Here is a 21220-nt window from a genome sequence, read left to right as displayed (position 1 = left end):
AGGGAGAGCTGACGGCTGTGCTGTTCTAACAACACTATTGATAATGCATTTTCAATAATATTTCTAACACTCTGAAGCCAACAAAAGCCATACAAAAAAAGGAAACAAAAAAATATGGGGAAAATGTCAGGGTGATGGGTATTCTGCTCTTTGGCCTCTGTGCCTCCTCTCATCTGCTCTGGTGTACCACCTGTTGTTTCAAAAATGATCAGAGAAGAAAGTAAAAGGAACAAAAAGCAGAGCCATATCAGCCTCTTATAAACAGTCATAGAATCATAGAAAATTAGGGTTTGAAGGGACCTCAGGAGGTCAACTAGTCAACCCCCCTGCTCAAAGCAGGACCATCCCCAACTAGATCATCACAGCTAAGGCTTTGTCGAGTTGGGTCTTAAAAACCTCAAGGATAGAGATTTTACAGCCTCTGCTTGGTCCTGGTGTCTCCCTCAGGCCCTTCCTGGGCCAACACACTAAGTCCCCCAGGGGTCTTGTGGAGTTAACCTGAACAGCCCTTAGCTCTCTGTATACCCCCCACTTGAGGGTCCTCCCAAAGCACCAGCAAAAAAGAGAGCCCTTAGTACTTCCTCTATGCTTGCTCCTTCTCTCTGTTGAGAAAGTTTCCTACTCTCAGGCAGCAGCAATCCTGGCCACAAGTGAGTTCCCTTTTGCCTCCCTGAAGAGCTCCATCTCCCTTCACTATTGGGGTCAGCCTCCCCCATCTGTCCTAAGCAGAATTTATAGCTGTCAATCACTCCTGTCTGGCCAGCTGACCAGCTTTCCTGTTCCCCTGATCAGGTTTCCAGGTGTGCCTAAGCTTTCTCGCCTCTTGTCCTGGGTTCAGCAGTCATCTGACTGCAGGCTAGGCTTTGAAAGGGTGAGTCCAGAGCCCGGCATCTCCCCTCTGGAGGTCCCTGCTCCCACCTATGGCAAGCTTCTTGACCCCTCCTGTCTAGCTGGGTGTCTGTCCTGGTAGCTGAAATCTCCTCCACTCTGGCCACACTGGCAGGGTCTTGATTTGCAGTTTGTAATCCTTTCCCCCCTGCAGGCTACAAAGGTTCAGGGATTAAAGGGGCCATGCTGACTTTCCTTCCCAGGCCCTCTCTTCTCCATAACAGGGTTTGGGTCCTCTGTTACACGCCCCCCCTATAGCTGGGAAGTCATAGTAGCTGGGAGAGCACAGAACTTGTGATTTTCCAGCCTTGGGGGTGTGTGGGGCTCCCCTGTGGCTGAGATATCATAGCAGCTGCAGTCTCCAAGCTACGGGGGTGTATGGGGCCCTCTGCAGCTGGGATCCCTGTCAATTGGGAGCTGTCAGGCTTGGGGTGCACGTGCCCCAACCAGCTGAGAGCTCTGACAAGTTGACAGGGCTTCCAACCATGAGGCCTCCTGGCCACACATCCAATTAATGGTGTAATAGAAAGCAACTACAAAGTTATTACATATAGTCTAGTCCTCTTTTTATCATGCTATTAATTGATTAAATATGTGGCTGAGTCATTATTTAAGACATGACTAACTGGTTAATCACACCTTAAGTGTAATGTGTAGATGGGGCCTCTGATGTGCAAAATGTCACCTGTTTGTTTCTCACCCCAGTTTTGCTGTTGCATGTGTATCAAGGCCTGTGAAGATGTACTGATATAGGTGCTAGCACTGTTGCAACTAGGAGAAGAACTTGGCCTAAGAGGGATTGGAGCTCTATGTTACAAACACAAGCAAGTTTTACTTTTTAGGTTTTAGATTTAAAACAGAAGAAGTAAATGTGGTTTCATCTAATAAACAAGCAGGAAACAGTTCAGGTTATCCCTGCACACAGTTCCTCAAATGCTCCTGTCTTCTCAACTATGTGTCCTTAGTTCTCATTGTCAAAGGACTTTTTTTTATAGGTAGAATTTCCATGCAACTTCTGCAGATTTAGGAGGCACTAGGGTGTGTTGTGCAAGGTTTAAACCAGGATATTCTGCTTGAGGAAAGCCATTGAGAATCAGGGAGCACTGTCTCAGTTTCATTTGGCTGAGTGCAGCTTCAAACTGAGTAACATTTGGAAGGGAAGATCTTTGTTAGATTAAAATGATGAACTACCGCTTAAGAGAATTGCACAGGCAAAAATTGTATCTTCTATCTTCTCTGCTATTCTTCATGAGCCAATGATAAAAGTTCATGAGAAGGCATGGAAGGTTAGTCTAGTGGTATCCAGAGAAGGACAAGGAACTACTTTTTTTTTTTGTTTCTTCTCATATTGTGCCCATCACCATGATAAACAGGTTCAACTAGAGGAAATGACATTTCCTACAATCTCCCTTTCTGTCTTGAGGCAGAACTAAATAAGCAAATGTGTCTCAACCATACAGAAATGTCACTGGGAGGCCATATACTCCCTGGAGCAGAGAAGAAAAGAGCAGTCCTAATGTGTCACACACATGAACAGAGGTGGGTTAAGCTAAAGTTGTGCATGCCACCAATGTGTCTGAATTGGTGTGCATTCCTAGAACTAGATATATTTTCCTTCTTCTAGTTTTATATCACTGGATCACTTATAGGTTGGATGGTTTTACTTATATTTTTAGCTTAGGTTGGTTGAATTGGCAAAAGGAGGAGGTATCTTAAGTCAAAGCCGTTCCTGATCTCAGAAGATGCTCCCACTGTTATTTAATCTCTTTATGACAGCCTGCCACTGCAGGTAGCCATTTCAATTTGCCTCTTACTGTGAGGCATACACCATCTCATGTGTAATGTCAAGAAGAAAATCCACACTTTTAAATAACTCAAATGCTTCAAAAGATGCATACATACCAGTGTTTTGGGAAGGATAAAGGATTTTAAAAAGGGTTTATTTATCAAGAATTTCAAAGGCTTTTCTGTACTAAAGTGACTTGAAAATAGTGCCAATTTACCCTGCCCCGGTTTATATTCAGATTTTTTTAGGGTGTAGAAATGGAACATGCTTGTTTTATTTGGCCCTTGCTTTTTACACCTGTCATCTATAGAGAGCTGAGAAGGCAACTGTAAGAGACTGAGCTGGATTCTCTTTCTGCTTGTGGCCTTTGTAACTAAGTGACAATCAGGTTTTAGGCAGCACACTGCGAATGCTGAGATCTTTGTTTACACATTTCAGCTGAGATTTTTCTTTACAAAATAAGCAACAAGGTCCTTGCTGTCCGTCTTGATGGCCAATGTCATAAAGCTCTGTCTTGTCTAGCCCTATGAAACCAGAGAGAATGGATTTGAAAGTCAAGATCATCTCAGCTTACATCTAAGCGCATTTTACTGGACACAAAAGGATGGTGCAGTTCCAAGAGCTGCATTTCATTTTCCAGAGAAGCCTTCCAGAGTTTTGGAAGCAGAGTACAATGAACTAGCCAATTTAGAAGGACAGTTGGTCACTGGGGGAAATCTTGCATTGAGGAAATCCTTTCTGAAACCACTGTTTCCTGCAATATGGACTGGACTTTTTCTTTTAGAGGGAAGTCCTTGCTGGATTAGGGGAGTCTAGGGAAGTTAAGCAATGATCCAGTTGTGCACAGATATGACACATGCAGGAAGGGCAACATGGAGATACAGGGCCTCCAGTTTGATAGTCCATGCCCTCTGCAGGCAGACCCACAAGTTCTAGATGGACAGGGAATCAAACACACCCCACCAAGCCTTCTCACCCCTACAATAAACCAGAAGAATTGTGAGAGTCCAGGTACATAGAACTCTCTTGTCCCTGCTTATAAATGGATTGTGCTAGGAGCATCTAGCGCTGCCTGACATTTTCCAGGCTTCTCATCGCCTCTCCTATATTCCGGTGGTGAATGGATGCATTTGTGCCTGCAGGATGAACCCAGTTCTGGAATGGATCCATGCTCTAAGCGGTACCTCTGGAAAACAATCATGAAGGAAGTTCAGGATGGCTGTGCAGCTGTGCTGACATCACACAGGTGAGATACTGTTCCAGCAGGCAATGTTTTCTGTTATTCTAAATATTTCCTTTGGTTAAGTGCCAATGAACACACTTCTGAGGGAGAAAACTGGTACCCAAGTGTAGATTAAAGGTCTCTTGCTATGATTGGCAATTCCTTTTCATTGATGAAATATGAAATCACCTCCATGTTCTCTCGGTTAAAGTATTAAGGATTAGACTATGGCTTCATGGGTATAGTGAGAGATGGAAGAGAATTGGGATGCCCCTCTGCTGAAGTGACTAAGGATTCTGGATTGGCATCAGCATGTCAGAGCCTGTTGCTCCCTGGTGGATGTGGTATATATTGTCTGTGTACCACACCTGGACTCTATACAGAATTGAGGATCTTGCCAAGGCTCCTTGCTATGATGACAATTTCTTCGCTTTAATGGCAGAAGCACTGAAACTCTTTTGTAGCACCTATGCTAACTTGAATCAACTGCATATCCCCTGCAGGGCGTTCAGTATAATAGACATATTTATACATAAAATAGCTTACATTGAGGGAGCAGTCTGATTTGTGGATGGAAATGTTTAGCTGTGTAATTAGAAAAGCATGCCCAGAAGGGGCCATATTAATAGAAACACTGAATTAATATTTTGGCCAAATCACGTTTTGAAGTCATAAATTAATTGATAAAATAATGCAACAAAATATTCCATAAAGATTTATTAGATATTGTTTAATTAATTTGCTTTAGATGTGTTTCAGATATGTTTCTTATATAGGGCTGTTTAAAGGTTTTAGATTTACCAGCAAAATGCTCTCAGAAAAAGCATTTTGGAGCCATTTTTAAGTGATCATTGAAACGGAATCTGACTAGTTGCACACGAGTATCTATGCCTGATACCATATGGCTTAAGAAACCAGTCATCAGTAAACAACACAGATAGTGCTCAATTCATAGAGTAAAACAAAAAAGGCATAATTTTCATATTCAGCAAATAAACCAAGGCAATTGTGTTCTGTTGTAATCAGGATAGTGAAATTCTTCAAATAACTTGCAGGAAATAACTTTACAGGTGAATGACTCTGAACTAGGGGACTAATAATTAGCAAGAGTTGTCTACACAGATTTCCATTCTAATTAATAACACTTTGTTGTTACAGGTTGTAGAAAGGAAAAGTTTAAGTTTGAAGCCCAGATTTTCATAGGAACTTTTAAATGATAAATGATATGTTTTATTTAGAAATTGAGTTTCTTGTGCATCACAAGTGAACAGAAAAGAGGAATGGTTGTTGGGTGATAGTCTGAAAATTTAAGCTTAGGGCTTTTCCACTTCTGAGTTGCCTATATTGGCTGTTGTTAGCCCCAGAAAGTATGTTTCACTGTTAAGGCACTGCCCTACTCTGCCCATGGAACTGCATTGCTTTTCCACACTCCCAGCGGACAGCCTTATGTGCTTCTACCAGGAAGATTGCAACTTACTCAAAGGGGAGGTGTCTTCCCAAACCACTGCATCTAACTGGTAGCTGAATTGACTTAAGTGTAAAATGAAGGGAAGGTGCGAGGAGGAGGAGGCATCCCCCAGCCTTTTGTCCAGTACCCTAACAGAGGGAGACTCTAGTCCTTTCTTGCATAGAGGATACGTAAGGTCACATGTCTCATTTCTCATGAAAGTATTCTGACCACCAGTCTATGAATTAGGCGGGGCTGAGGGCATCCTTCATCTCACCTGTTGAAGTTTGGCCACTGGACATCAAGGAATAGAGGAGTCACAGGGGCAGAAGTACAGTGAGCACAAGCTGCCCAGTGAAGGAGAGAGCCCTTGTTCCTGGCCCTGCTTTCAGACTTTTTGTTCACATTTTATCCATTGACAATGTAATACAAACTGCATAAATAACATTGAGAATGGAGACTGAAGATACAGGGTGGAGGCACCTCATCCCTTTGTATCAGTATCAAGCAGTCACTCCTCAAGGTTTTTCTCTGCCTCAAGAAGCAGAAATGTACGTAAGTTTTATCAGCTTCCCAGATGGTATTGGCTCACAGTTGAACCTGGCTGAAGGAAGACATGAAGGTGACTGTCTGGATCATTTCTGAGCATGCACAGTAGGCCAAGTCTAGTCACCCATGGGTCTTTCCAGGTTAAAAAGGAGAGAGAAAGTGAGAGAGAGAATATGGGCATCTTAGCAGGTTGTAGATGCTGTGGAGGGTAAATTTTGGATTTTATTTAGTGACATTGGCACCTAAACCTCTAAATGCTACTTAGATGGCCTGGAGGTGGAATGGGATCTGGGTCTTAGTCTTTGAAGTCAAGTATCCAGATTTTTAGATGGAGCTTCGGTTTTTTAGGTTGTGTCAATTGCTGGACTGCAGTATTTCACCAAAACCCTAGTGGCATCCTCCTACAAGGAGCTGCTGAGGGTCATTGTCCCTGCAAAGAGGGTACTTCTTAGTGCTAGCTTCCCTCTTGTACTGAGAGAAAGATGCATCTGTGCCCCCTCTTTAAGAGTTGTAACACACTTGCACATTAGAGGGGCACCCCACCTTGGCATCAGGACAGGAACTCCTTTGCCAGTCCCCCTGCAGGTCACAGCTAATTAGCAGTCTAGCTAATTCCTGCCCTAGTATGAATGAGTTACTGCCCCTGGGAACACCTGAAATGCAGCTCCAGTGCTTCCCCAAGTAACAGTGTTGTAGTTCTGGTCAGCCAGGATGATGCATCCTGAAATATTCAAATTTTAGGATGCATCTCTTTGAAATTTTGTTGCTTCATCCTAAATTCATGTTTGTTTGAGTTAATTTTAGGGCATTGTTTGGTCCCTTGTAATCCTGCCTTCCTCTTTAAGCATGCTTACAAATTTAAGACACAAATTTAAGACACAACTGTACAAATTTCAGTACTGCCGCAACCTGAATCTGGAGTGGCACTGGGATGGGGGCTCTTCCCCTACCCCCTGTGGGTCAGAGACTGGCAGGAGGAAGGGCTGAGCAGTTGGCCTGGCAGTGCAAAGGGCAATCAGCCCTGGTGTGGGGCTCTCTGCTGCTGGCTGGACCCCAGGCTGGAGTGGGGGGAACTCCACCTTGGCATCAGGATAAGGACTCCTTTGCCAGTCCCCCTGCGGTCAAAGGCAGTGACTGGAGGGGTCTAGGGCTATGCAGCCAAGCTGGGGTGAGGAAAACCCAACTGAGCAGACAAGGGGAGCCTGGGGCAGGGCAGGGAAAACCCCATGAGGTACCACAGCTCTGAGGCCCTGGTTGGAGCAGTGAGGATCTGTACCCCTGCCTCCTCCCACTGTCCTGCAGGTCTGACAGGTGCAGAGAGGATGCACAGGCTTTGCTGCCTCAGCTCTGTAACAGCCCCAGGGCAGAGCCAGCCTGGTTGAGCTGGCACAGATGGGAGTGGGGGGAGCAGACACTAGCTTTCTGCCCTGCAAGGGGGATTAGCTGGGAGCCATAAGGCATCCTGGGATGCCAGAGGAGAGGAAACTAAGGTGATTTGCTATGGGATCAGGACATAGGCAGAGGGGGAAAATATTGTTTGTGGAGGCTGAGTACACACACACTTGCACACACACACCGCACCCAGCAGGTAAGTCTGTGGAGGGGGAGGGGTGGGGAGAGAGGGATGGGGCACAGCGGGGCAGGTCGAGGCCCCCACAGTGAGGGAGGGAGTGGGGCAGGGGCTGCAGTGAATGGGGCCCTGAGGCTGGGATGAGTCATGGGACGGGCGGGGCCTGGGCACCTCATCCAGAGGTGTGTGTGGGGTGGGGGACTCCTGGTGTTGCGTGCACCCTGGGAGAGGCACGGAGGACATGTGCCCCCTGGATTTGTGCCAAGGGTGGAGGCAGGCTGCTGCTGGAGGATGGGGCTCTGTGCCCTGCTGCCTTGGATGCTGTGTGCAATGCCATGTGCTTGCCACCACTTGGCAGGCAGGGGATGCAGCACAGCCTGGCCATGGCAGAAACATAGCATCACATGGCTCCTGAGACAGTGGCAGTGGGGTTCAAAGCCCAGCATGCAACAGGCAGCCTGTCTCATCCCCATGCACATAGTTGGGGGACAAATGCCCCTGTGCCACCCCTGGGGTGCATGCAGTGCCAGGAGTCCCTCTCTACCCCTGGACAAGGACAAGCCACCGGGGCTTCAACATCCCACGACCCACCATGGGGTTTCATTCACCTCAGCCCCTGCCCCACACCTTCCCTCACTGTGGGGGCCTCGATCGCCCCCCCCATGCCCCTTCCCCTTTCCAGACTTTCCTGCTGTGGTGGGCAGTGCTTAGGGTTACCATATGTTCAGTTCCAAAAAAAGAGGACACCCTGTGTTGCTGGCCCAGCCATGGCTCTCGAAAGTCCCCTTCCCTCGCTGGAGGGGGCAGGCACTGTCTCCCTCCCAGCCCCCCTGCCCTGCCACAGCCCCAGACTCAGCCCTCCAAACCAGACTTACCTGCCTGCAGCTCCTGGGGCGAGCGTAGATGCACTTACCTGCCCACCGCTCCCTGCCTACAATTGCCCCTCCCCCTCCTCCCACCAAACAGACAAAGCAAAAACTCGGACATTTGTTCAGATTTGAAAAACCCACCCAGAGGGAGACAGGAGGACTCAAAATGAGGACATGTATAGGAAAACCCAGGTGTATGGTAACCCTACCAGTACTCCTCAAGCTGCTGGGGTGCAATCCTGGCTTCATGTAGGCTGCAGCTGCGTGGCTGTTTCTGTGCACATTCCCAGCTACAGCCACTGGAGCCTGTGCCTGGGCTGCCCTGTGGCCCTCTACACTGTCACCACTGCACCACAGCTCGGGGGGCTTAACCCCGTTAGCCCAACCTTCTGCTGCCTATGGATCTGGGACAGAAATTTGTTAGACCAGTCTAACCTAAACTGATTAAATCTGATACTACATCCTTCTAAGTCTATCTTAAACTGGGTTCGGCCATTTTGAATTTCTGTTCTGTTACCAGTTTAGACCAGTTTCCAATCACTTGTACCACCTTATGTGTAATTTCTGTCTCCAGCTTGCAAGTAGTAGTGCTTTTGTAATGTTATAAGATTCAGCCATCTGTCTCTTTATTCTCTACTGACTAGAGTTGTATTTGTATTGCTGAGGCAGATGTGAAGGGGTCTGTGTATTGTTTCCTCCATCATTTGAGTTATCTTGATTTTAACTAAAGGTAGCTACAAATCTATGGCTACTGTGTCAACTGTTGTTCTCCTCATATCTCTTTTTTAGCATGGAGGAGTGTGAAGCGCTCTGCACACGGCTTGCTATTATGGTGGATGGCAGTTTCCAGTGTCTTGGTTCTCCCCAACACATTAAAAACAGGTATCATCTCTTGGCAACTTTCTGCCACTAAATTTCACCAAGGAGCTGTCTTAGATGTTTTAATAATGTCAGTATAGTGTAAATACCATTAAAGGTAGAGCACTTTTTTTCTTTCCTTCAGCTAGGACATCTTAAAATAAATTAGGATATCTTGGCAAAATAATTTGATATATGGCCTTGTAACCGGTCACTCTTGAGCATAATTCTGTTCAGAAAGTCTGTACAAAAAATCAAGCCCCTGTTTTGTTCAGCTTGAACTGTGGGCTGTGTATAATTTGAATCTTGCAATATTTGGAAATAACTTTCTGTTCATTGCATGTATTTTCTCTTGACGAAAGAAGCAGGTAACAGAATGCTAACATGTTAGGCACCCATCTGTCCTAATGCTCTCTTCAGCTATTTTCAGCACTGTTTGCTGGTGTTCATATCCCTCAGACCTGAGCCATATTTATAAATAATGATGCTTCTATTTTACCTTTTCCTGGACTAAATATGCTCAGGGGATGGCTGCACAAGCGTGTTCCTGAAAGGCAAAGTAGGGTCCAAATTTGCAGAACACCCCAGTTACACTGCAGTAACTGCCCTGCGTGCATTCTTTTGCCATGCAGTAAGCAGGTGGTATCCTGTTCCTCAAAGAAAGGTTGGGGTGAGGGGAGGAGCTCCCTTGAATTTACCACAGTTGCTTTTGTAATTACATCCTTGGTTCTGATTAACCTCAAACATAATCTATGGCAATAGGGAGATTATAAAGAGGACACACAAAAAATAACATCAAGCAAATAGAACATTATATAGTCGGGGTAAACTTCAGCCTGGAATATTAACATTAAATGTTAGATTAAGCTTCAGGGCCAGATACTCAGGTAGTTTCTCACCTTTGGAGTCAGTGAAGCTATGCCACAGTGAAGCTGAGGCCTGCCACTGTGAATATAAATATTTTGAATGCATAGGAGCAAGCTGTCCAAGCTTTGAATTGCCATCTATCCACTCATGTTTTTGAATGAATGTAATGGACTTTGGTAAATGTGATTTGGCATCTAAAAATCTTTTCACACCAGGTGCTGGTGATCAGTGAGGTGGCTTAGAGTCTGTATCCAGCATGCAAAATCAAGGGTAAATACAGTAAAGGCCCATATTCAATTTTCTTTTTCTCTAAGCCTAAGCTTTTCCATATATACTTTAACTACCCTCGACAGCTCAGTTACTTCTGGGCCAGGGATATGGGGAGATGACTGTCCTTTCTGCAGTTTTGCCTCACTTTTTCCTCTGTTGCCAACCTGTTAGCTTTCCTCAGCTCACTGTATACACACTGACTTCTCATTGAACAATCACCGTTTTTTAATTGCTCGTTCTTCTAAGGATGAGTATCTTCTTCCTGATCCTGGGTTCCGCTCTTGGATGTGTCAGTTGTCTTTAGTTTTGCTGCAGCTAGGTAGGGGTATTCTTCAATATACAACTTCCCCATTGTTTTGTCAAGGATTTTTATTTGGGATGTCATTTGCTTATTTGATCTATACCTTGGCAGGTAAGCCATCATAAGCATATAATACTATGTTCATTATATTCATGAAAAAGGCTGATATTGCCCAGTTGGTCATGCCTTCACTAGAGATGCATAAAGTGTATTTAGATAGCTAGTAGATGTCATCTATCAGATGATTTGGAGGTAAGGAAAACAATGCAGGGCAGTAAGCTATGCGACATGTTGGAAGTTCCAGCTCTAATGCTATCAGGACACATGCAAATCAACAGATCTGAAATGAAGGCTGCATAAACTCCTCTTTCAAATGTCTTCAAAGCTGGATTACAATAGATATTCTCAGATAAGGGTGCTTGACAGCCTAGATCCATTGTCATTATTCTTCCCAAATTAATTTTTAATTGGAAAAATAATTTGTGTGCTAAGAACATTCCACATTAGCAGCAGGTTTGTGTTCCTTATATTTGCCATGAGAGTTCTTTAAATAAATGAATGTTAATGGCATTCCTCTGGGTTCTCATGAGATGTGGACTGGTTATCAATATTACTGAAGTGATGGTAGTGAATCCATAGTTAAACCTACATTAAGACTTTTACTTAAAACAGGATTAAATCCCTTAAGATCACAGTTCATTGATTATATTTAGTCTCCAAATTTACCACACTTATTGTTCAGAAACCTATTGAGTTTTCTAACCCATTTTTCAGAGTATATAGTCACCAACTTTACTAGAGGAATTAATTAAAATAATCCAGTTCTCAAAATTAGGTGCCTGAAGCAGAGCCTACCATAGTTACTGCACACAGAAGGATGTATTAAAATAATATTGTGGGTAGAGGTTATTTTAAAAGTAATTTTAAATGTAATAAAAGTTATTCCCCTTCTTCATCTGAACAGTTTTGATCTGTGCTTAGGAAAGCCAATGGGCATTCCCATATCCACCATGAATTTCAGTTTACTGCTGCTTCCTCTCTGCCCTGCTTCTCTGGCTTCCCGGTTTCACAACAGACATACAGATCCCATCAGCTCCTGACCCTTTATCTTTCAGCCCAATATCCCTTGTACGTCCCAAAGTGTCACAGACCTGATCAGGGTCACTACTAGGAGACTGACAAACCTCCTAAGGTATGCTAGTATGAAGTTATCTCTTTCTGTGTGATTGAATTTAGTCCATATTTAGCACAGTTACCATCTAAAGGACAATTGATATATATATATTTGGAAAACAGAAGACAATGACATAATTCAGCTTTGAATGATTGTTACCTGGCTTTTTTCTGGCTCTGCCTAATACTGTTGGCAGGCCCATATATAACACATATTCCTTGATATCCCTGAGACTTCCATACTTCCCTCACCTGAAAATTCTCTGCATCTTTTTTTATAGTTCAGCCATTACTTGTTCCTCTTCTAGGCTTCCTTCCCCAGGCTCCCTTTCAGACTTAAAAAATTAATTTCCCACTTTGCCTCACAGAAATCTTAGAATTTCTGTAGTCATACAGTCCATGTTCCCTTCCCTCCCAACCTATTCAGCACCTTGTGTTCTCCCAGCACCCTAACCACTCATCCATCAAATGTCTCTTGCTCCTCAGCCCACTGTCCTTAACAGTTGTCCATGCTACCCCATTTACCAATCTCTGCTGACTCCCCTTGAATCCTTTGAACATTAACTTCCAATGAAGTTGAATTTTCTTTCAAAAGAATCAAAGCAGTCCCCAGTTAAGATAGCATCAACTCCCAATTCCCTGCTGCAAAGCCCAAATCCTGTTTTGAGACTTGTTCACATCTACACCAAAATCTATTCCAACTTGAAGGGCCAACCTTAACTTTGATCTCAATGATCTTAAGACAAGGTAGCGATAGAATGCTTTCACTTGAGTAAGCTGTGATTACTAGGGGTGTGCAAAACGGGCCTATTCGATTCAGGGACAGTGATTCGATTCATTAATTTGGATCACTGTCTCCAATTCAATTTGGCCAAATCTGAATCTGAAAATTCGATCCTGATTTGGAGAATCAGTGATTCGGCCATAAACATAGCTTTAAATATTTTTTCTGCATACCTCGAGGTATCAAGTGTGGCTTGTGAATGCCACGACTCTGGGGTGGATGGAGTGCAAGGGGGGCCCATGTGCTCAGTGGCAAACCCTGAGGTGGACTGAAACATGCCTCTCCGGTTCAGCAAGCAGCCACGGAGGAACCCTGGGTGCCCCCCCCAGACTCAGGAGGTACCAGTCACCAGCGCATTCTGGTGGACCTGGAAGTGGACCAGAAGTGCTTCTGGCCCACTTCCAGGTCTGCTGCCGAGCACACTGGGGCGCCCCCTGCACTCCTGTGGAATGCTCCATGCAGGCCATGATCTCAGTGTTCATGAGCTGCCTGCTACCTTGAGGTATGTAGAAAAAACATTTGAAGCTATGTCTATATCCAAATCACTAAATCTTTCTGAATCTTTCTGAATTGATTTGGAGGGTTCAAATTCAATTTGGAGAGGTTAAAAGGGTTTCCTGATTCAATTCAGAGATTTGGCCACCGAATCAGGCCAGATCTCCACCCAGTTGAATCAGGGATCGAAGCTTCACACATCCCTAGTTATTTCTGTCTTTAAAAGGTTGCAATAAAAGTTGTAAATTTGAGACTACCAGATTTTCTCACATATAAACAACCCCCAGATAAAACATGCATCTTTGATTTTGGAAGGCAGAATTTAGGGAAAAAAGATTTTTTTCTAGGGTCATGACTGACTGTGTGACATAAAGTAAATGTTCTTGGAAACAGTGTACAGGGAATGTGACATTTCAGGAAAGAGTCTGTATGAGGCAGCAGGATGCAAGAACTTCCTGGTGTGACAAGAATCCCATGACATTGGGTGGTGATATATTTTGGGTGGTAAAGCACATAGTTTAGAGTTGGTGTTAAAATGAGTATTGCTTGGTTGTGGATTCGTATGCATGTGTACATGGTACACATATATTTTATTTGTAGTTTATTTTTAAGCAGACATTGTGTTAAAGGGAACTCCATAAGAATCCCAGCAATTCATACATTCATAGATGTTAGGGTCAGAAGGGACTTCAGTAGGTCATCGAGTTTGACACCCTGCCCTGGGCAGGAAAGAGTGCTGGGGTCAGATGACCCCAACTAGGTGCTTCTCTAGTCTCCTCCTGATGACCCCCAAGGAAGAGGGGAGAGTACCACCTCCCTTGGAAGCCCATTCCAGATTCTGGTAACCCCTACTGTGAAGAAGTTCTTTCTAATGGCCAGCCTAAATCTGTTCTCTGTCAATTTGTGGCCGTTATTCCTAGTTACTGCAGGGGGTGCCCTAGTAAATAGCTTATCTCCTATTCCCTGCTGCGCTCCCCTGTTGAATTTAGAAGCAGCCACAAGATCACCTCTCAGCTTTCTCCTGTAAATGCTGAAGAGATCTAGGTCCCTCAGTCTCTCCTTGTAGGGCATTGCCTGCAGGTCTCTGACTGTATGAGTGGCCCTCCTTTGAACCCTCTCAAGATTCTCCACATCCCTCTTGAAGTGCGACACCCAAACCTGGACACAGTACTCCAACTGCAGCCTGACCAGTGCCACAGAGAGAGGAAGCATCACCTCCCTGGACCTGTTCGTCATGCATCTGCTAATGTATGATAAAGTGTGGTTAACCTTGTTGATCACTTTGTTACCTTGACGACTCATGTTCATCTTGGAGTCAGCTGTGAATCCAAGACCCCTTTCTGCCGCTGTGCTGCTGAGAAGGTCCTCCCCCAACATTTTGCCCAGGTGCAGCAATTTGCACTTGTCTTTGTTGAACTGAATCCTGTTTGGTTCTGCCCATTTTTCCAACCTGTCCAGATCTGCCTGGATCTGTTCTCTACCCTCTGGTGTGTTAATTTTGCCCCATAATTTGGTATCATCTGTGAATTTGGACAGGGTGCTCTCTACGCCCTTGTCTGAGTCACTGATGAAGTCACTGAATAGGACCAGTCCAAGGACTGAGCCTTGTGGGACTCCACTGCCCACATCTTTCCAGGTTGATATCGACCTATCCACCACAACTCTCTGGGTGCAACCCCTAAGACAATCATCTACATCACAGCCTGTCAGTTTATTTACAATAACAGAATGTGATACCGTATTGAAGGCCTTCTTAAAGTCTAGGTAGATGATATCTACCTTGACTCCTGTGTCTAAGCATTTTGTGGTCTTAAAAAGAAAAAAGGTTAGTCAGACAGGATCTACCTGGAATGAACCCATGCTGATTTCCTTTCAGCATTATTTCCCTTGCCGAGCTCCCACAAATATGATCTTTAATGATTTTTTCCAGAGTTTTTCCAAGGATAGAGGTAAGACTAACTGGCCTATAGTTTCCTGGTTCCTCCCTCCTCCCTGCTTGAAAATAGGAGCTGAATTAACCCTTTTCCAGTCCTCTGGGACCTGACCAGAGCACCATGAGTGCTCAAACAACCATACCAGTGGCTCTGCTATGACACTGGCCAATTCCTTTAGCACCCTTTGATGAAGTTTATCTGGGCCTGCTCATTTGAACACAACCAGCCCTCCAAGTGCCCCTTCACTAAGTCTGCGCTAGCAGTTGGTGGGCTGGTGTCCCTCCTGTGTCTATGATCCAATTGCAAGATTTGTCTTGGTCTGTGTCTGGGAATATAGATGCATTGTACATTCACAATGTTATTTTGAGGGAAGGAGATCTTTTTTTGTTTATATAAAATGGTATGCACATTTTTCTATTCACATGTTGTTCATGGGTCACTCAGAAAGTCTTTCTATAAATCACATCAAATAAATATGCTAAAGTAACTTACACCTGAACTGATCTAATGGAGAGCTAATTGGAAGAAATAAATGTGCCTAAAATTTGTGTCAGAAACTCAGCCAAATAATCTATTATGTCATTGGTTTCCTTCCACTTAAAAACCATAAATTTTTGTAACACCTAATTTTCTAACATTTTCCTGGAACATTATTTTAACACACTAAAATCAGACAGGTCATAATCTTAAGAGCCCCTAGTAAAAGGCACATTGTTTTATGCAAGCCAAAAATATTGTGTCTTGGAAATTTTTCTATATATGAATTTAGTGAAACAATCTGCATACTATGATGATCTTTTTCCCCTTGAGAATTTTCTGTTTCTTTGTTGAAGTCCTGGATGTATGATTAGGATTTAATGAGCAATCTCCTGGAGCCTGCTAAACAAACCCCTTCTCCATGGCTATAGGTTTTGTGTCGCAGTCACCTCATGGAATACAGTTTCCCCCCTCTGCACACATTCAGCATCTGGCAGGAATGAAACATTATAGTTTTGGAGTGAAAACAGTCAAGAAGGCATAGGCCTCTACTATTAGGGTCTTGGTTTAGCTCCAGAAGATGAGAATGTGATACCCAAAATGTTATTGGTATATGAAGCACCATACAGGTTGTCTCACTGTATTAGATTTGGCTCATTTCTGTGGAGGTTTTTCCTTAGTACTTAAATAAGACGGTTGTGCACTGTTTATCAAAGAAAATGTGTTCACTTTAGACCTCTAGGTTTCAGTTTCCTGCTCAGATTGGAGAAGTGAGGCATTAAAGTATGAATCCTTGAATATATTTATCTATGTTAATATAGAGTTGAAGCATCTCCGAATGTTTCTCAATAGCATGATTAATTAGTGGACTTCTTCAAAGAATCTTTTATTGTAGCTGGTAAATGTCTGAATAATGGCAAAATAATAATAAATGAAGATTGAACTGAAAGAGGATTCCACAAAGCCACAGACTTTGTTCTGATGTGGCTTACATGAGATGCATACCTTAACGCTTGTGCCTGCTAAAATCTCATTTCAGTTGACTCCTGCCAAGTAAGTCAATTATAAATGGATTATATTTAAGCACTCTCCCCAGTATTCTCAATTATACTTTATGAAAATGGTTCTGTGCATTTTTTTAATCATGTTAGATGCAGCTGGCCAGTCCCCTGGGAATATTTGAATATCACTCTTCATTCTGAGGCCATCTGGGCAGACGTCTCATAGTCAAAACACCTACACCAGTTTTTCAAGTGCTGGACACATAGTAAACTGATACATAAACAGTATCAGCAAGTGAACAGATTAAACTACTGAATAATTAATTCATTTGTGATAGTAGATTTGGAATGAAAAATATGTTGCCAAGCTATTTACACTTCACTCTTAAAAAAAAAAGTTTGATTAGGAATATTTTAATCACTTTCTTGCCAATAAACATCCATATGTGCAAATTTCTTAGAAGTAGAATACAGCAATAAATATAATGATCTTGTGACTATTCTGGCTCTGAGTAAAACAGAATTACCATGCTGGAGGATTCCAGTCATTATTATGTGTAATGTATTGATTGTGTTTAACTTGGGCTTCATAAAACATGCCAGGAACATCCAGGGATATAACATTTAATTTACTGACTTTTTAAGAATGAAAATATTTATGTATTTGACAAATGTATTGCAGGAAGTGAATATGTACAGGAGTGTATAAGAGATGTATTGACCTACGTATATTCCCAAAGAGAAGCTTAGGTAAACAAAGAGTTAAGAATAAGAGAACATTTCTGTAGCTTCCAGCTAAAGCACACTAAGGAAAGGACATTTTCTTCACAAATTCTAATCTTTTGTGATCTCTAAAGATGTAGGAGTTTGTAAATGAGTGATATCTATACCTATGTATGCCTAGAGAGCTGGTTGTATAACCATTGCTCAGCCTCACTGTGCTTGTTCATTATGATGTAGTCTTTAATTACACGATCGTGTACTCATTTTCTACGGAACCTTGCCTCATTCAGTGTCTAGGATAGAAGGTACTCATTTCATAAACACAGCAAATCAACATTTTGTGCAACTGACACTGTTGCGTGTGACCAACCTTATTTACTCTATTCAAACCCTTCTCTGAATAGAAAGTGATTCAGTGGCTTGTCGTTTCATCTAAGGGTTGTACTTGTTGTGAGTATACCTAATGCTTGACAAATGTTTCATAGATTTCATAGGCATTAGGGCTGGAAGGAACCTTGAAAGATCATTGAGTCCAGCCCCTTGCCCCAGGGGCAGGAAGTCAGCAGGGGTCATAGGATCCCAGCAAGATAAATATCCAAATTTCTCTTGAAGGCGTTCAAAGTAGGTGCTTGAGCCACCTCCAGTGGCAGGCTATTGCAGACCTTGGGGGCTCAGACAGTAAAGAAGTTCTTCCTTATGTCCAGCCTGAAATGGTCACAGAGGAGTTTATGACCTATCGACCTTGTCATCCCTTGGGGCACTCTGGTGAACATACATCCCCCCAGATCTTGGTAAGCACCCTGATAAACTTATAGGTGGCCACCAGATCACCCCTGAGGCTATGCTTTTCCAGACTGAAGAGTCCCATGGCACTCAGCCTCTCTTCATAAGGTCTGTTTTCCTGACCTCTGATCATGTGCATGGCTGTCCTCTGGACTCTCTCAAGCTTCTCCACATCCTTTTTGAATTGTGGAGCCCAAAACTGGATGCAGTAATCCAGCTGCGGCCTCACCGAGGCCGAGTAAAACGGGAGAATGACATCCTGGGATTTGCTCGAGAAGCATCTATGGATGCAAGCCAACATTTTGCTCACTTTACTAGCAGCAGCATCACACTGATGGCTCATGTTCATCTTGTGGTCAACCCCCAAGTCCCTTTCGTCCATAGTGCTAGCCAGCGTAGCACTGCTAAGCCTATAAGCTTGCTGCAGGTTTTTCTTCCCTAGGTGGAGAACCTCGCATTTTTCGGTGTTAAGCACCATCAGGTTCTCATCCACCCATTTGCTGAGCTTGTCAAGGTCAGCCTGGATTGTCCATCTGTCCTCAGGTGTGGATGCTTTACCCCAAAGTTGGGTATCGTCGGCAACCTCGGCCAGTCCATTTCTGACTTCAGTGTCCACATCATTAATGAAGATGTTGAATAATATAAGTCCAAGAACTGTGAGGTACCCCACTGGTCACAGCACACCTTGACATTTGACTTCTTTCAACCACCACCCTCTGTGTCCGATCACAGCGCCAATTCTCCAGCCAGAGGATCATGGTGGACCTGAGGCTGCAGTTGGCCAGTTTTGCCAAGATGTGATCACGGGACACCAGATTGAAGGCTTTTTTAAAGTCAAGATATGACATCAATCTCCTCTCCCTTGTCTAGGTGATAGGTCACCTGGTCATAAAAGGAAATAAGATTGGTCAAGCAAGACCTACCTGCAAGAAACCCATGCTGGCTATCCCTCAGGATGTTGTCATCAGCTAGTCTGTTAAGAATGGCCTCTCTGATAATCTTTTCTAAGACCTTCCCTGGGATAGAGGTCAGGCTGATGGGCCTGTAGTTTGCTGGATCCACTTTCCTCCCTTTCTTGAAGACAGACCTTCTTCCAATCTTTGGGCACTTCACCAGAGTGCCAGGAGTTCTCAAAGATCTGTGCCAGGGCCTGAGCTATGATGCTAGCCAGCATCTTGAGTACCCTGAGGTGTAGACAGCCTGGGCCGACTGACTTGAAGGTGCCCAGCCTCTCAAGGTGTTCCTTTACAAGGTCAGAATTGATGGAGGGTAAGGAATCTCCCTCACTCGGGCCTCCCTGTCCCATAATGAGCAGGGGCATCCCATGGGATTGATGAAAGACCGACACAAAATCCCCATTTAGCAAGTTGGCTTTTTCATGGGAGTTGGTTGTCAGTTGTCCCATCTGGTTTAGCAGGGGTCCAGTGTTGCCCTTGTTTTTGCTCTGGCTCCCCACATATCTAAAAAAGGGCTTTTTATTGTCCTTGATACTGGTAGCCAGTTGGAGTTCAGTTGCAGCCTTGGCTGTCCTGGTTCGCTCCCTGCAGGTCCAGACCAGTGCAGAATATTCCTCCTTGGTGGTGGAGCCTATCCTCTATCTTTTGTAAGTCTTTCTTTTTAGATCCAGAAGGTCTGCTAGTTTCCTGCTGAGCCAAGGGGGCTGCAGTGCCCTCTTGCTGCTTTTTCTCTGAGATAGAATAGACTTAGTTTGTGCATCCAGGATGGCTCCCTTGAGGAGCAACCACTCTTCCTGAATTTCCCTCCCCTTTGGGTCGTGGTCCCTCAGGGCCTCACTGACAAGTGTCCTGAGCTTGTCAAAGTCAGCTTTCCTGAAGTCAAGGACTTCTGTACTGCTGACTGACTTGCCAGCTTTACAGCTGATGGTGAAGGTGATGAGCTCGTGGTCACTGTTGCCCAGCTTCCCTTTGATCGTTAGATTGCTGATTAGGTTCCCAGTTGCCAGTACCAAGTCAAGCAGCACTTCACCTGTTGTTGGCCCAGATCTTCTTGTGTCAGATACAGCTTATCCATGCATGTGAGAAAGCTTTGCGACTGTTCAGATTTGGCTGAGCAGTCTTCCCACAAGATGTCTGAGTAGTTGAAGTCTCCCATGAAAGCCATGCACTGGGAGCCTGACTGGATTTATTTTTTTTTTTGCTTTGGCAAACCCTTTTAAATTGCACACATGAGCAGTGGGCCTGCTGTTAGAACCACACTGCTTCCAGGCTAGGGGAGACCCTACCTGGAATTTAGGGGACCCTGCCCCACCAGAGGGGGACTGGTAGGTACCCTCTCCTCCTCACCATTCTCTCCCCAGGGGGCTGAGTGAAGTAGGAGCTGGGATGGGGTGAAACCCTCCTTGGCCCCATTCAGCCACCTCCTCTCTGCTGCCTGGGGTTAATCCCTTCCCACCACAGGCCTCGCTTACCTCTGGCTGTGCTGCAGGTTGGTGTGGTGCTCTGCAGCTGCTGGGGGTCACTGAGTGGCTTCGGGGAGTTGGGGCACAGTGGGCTTGCACCTAGGTGTCTTTCGCTGCTCCTGGTGCCTGACTACATGCTAGATGGTTTGGTTTGATTTAGCTTTTTTTCACAGCTTTCCTCTGATGTGGGGATGAGGGTAAATTAATCCCATTTTCCAGAAAAGCCAGTGCCAATGAGGCACAGAGATGATTGGCAAAGTTTCCACAAATTTGAGTTGTTCATTTTAGCTGAGAAGGGCCTAGTTTTTCAATGTATTTACCACCATGTAGCACTTAGCTGTGCTATACATGTTTGTACAGCTTCCATTACCTATTGTTGCATTGCTAGTGATCCTTCTGCAAATCTCAAGTTGGGCCACCAGAAAATCAGGAACACAGAGTTGTGAAAAGCTTTAAGTGACTTTCCAGGCATCACACAGGAACTCAGGGGCAAGGGCAGCACTTCTGAGGTCAGCATTCAGCTTCCCAAACCCTGAAAACTTTCATTCTCTTCCTGAAATCCCTTGCTATAGGGCATGTTCCCCCTATAAAAGCCTGCAGATATTTTGAGCCCTGGGCCATGCTTACCAGGGAAACTGAGGGTACTGAAGGCCCCTGTGTTCCCCTGGGAAGACCACTGCATAGCTGTGCCTGCCTGCCAGCACCCCAGCGCTGTTGCCTTCACCATCCGCCGTAAAGCTGGCAAGTCAGTCAGCAACACAGAAGTCCTTGACTTCAGAAAAGCCGACTTTGACAAGCTCAAGA

At 44.5% G+C, this 21220-nt stretch overlaps 1 protein-coding gene across 1 annotated transcript in view; it reads left to right on the top strand.

Moving 5' to 3' along the window:
• Positions 1 to 21220, top strand: part of ABCA13 (ATP binding cassette subfamily A member 13) — a 368570-nt gene that overhangs the window by 325921 nt on the left and 21429 nt on the right. Inside the window, 2 exon segments of the mRNA XM_019537509.1 lie at positions 3817 to 3920; positions 9121 to 9213. Of these exon segments, the coding sequence (XP_019393054.1) occupies positions 3817 to 3920; positions 9121 to 9213 (197 nt within the window).

This window comes from Crocodylus porosus, unplaced genomic scaffold (genome assembly GCF_001723895.1).
Source record: "Crocodylus porosus isolate Cpor-Errol unplaced genomic scaffold, CroPor_comp1, whole genome shotgun sequence".
Classification (NCBI taxonomy): domain Eukaryota; kingdom Metazoa; phylum Chordata; order Crocodylia; family Crocodylidae; genus Crocodylus; species Crocodylus porosus.
The sequence above is the reverse complement of the archived record's forward strand: the minus strand, read 5'-3'. Positions and strand labels throughout refer to the sequence as shown.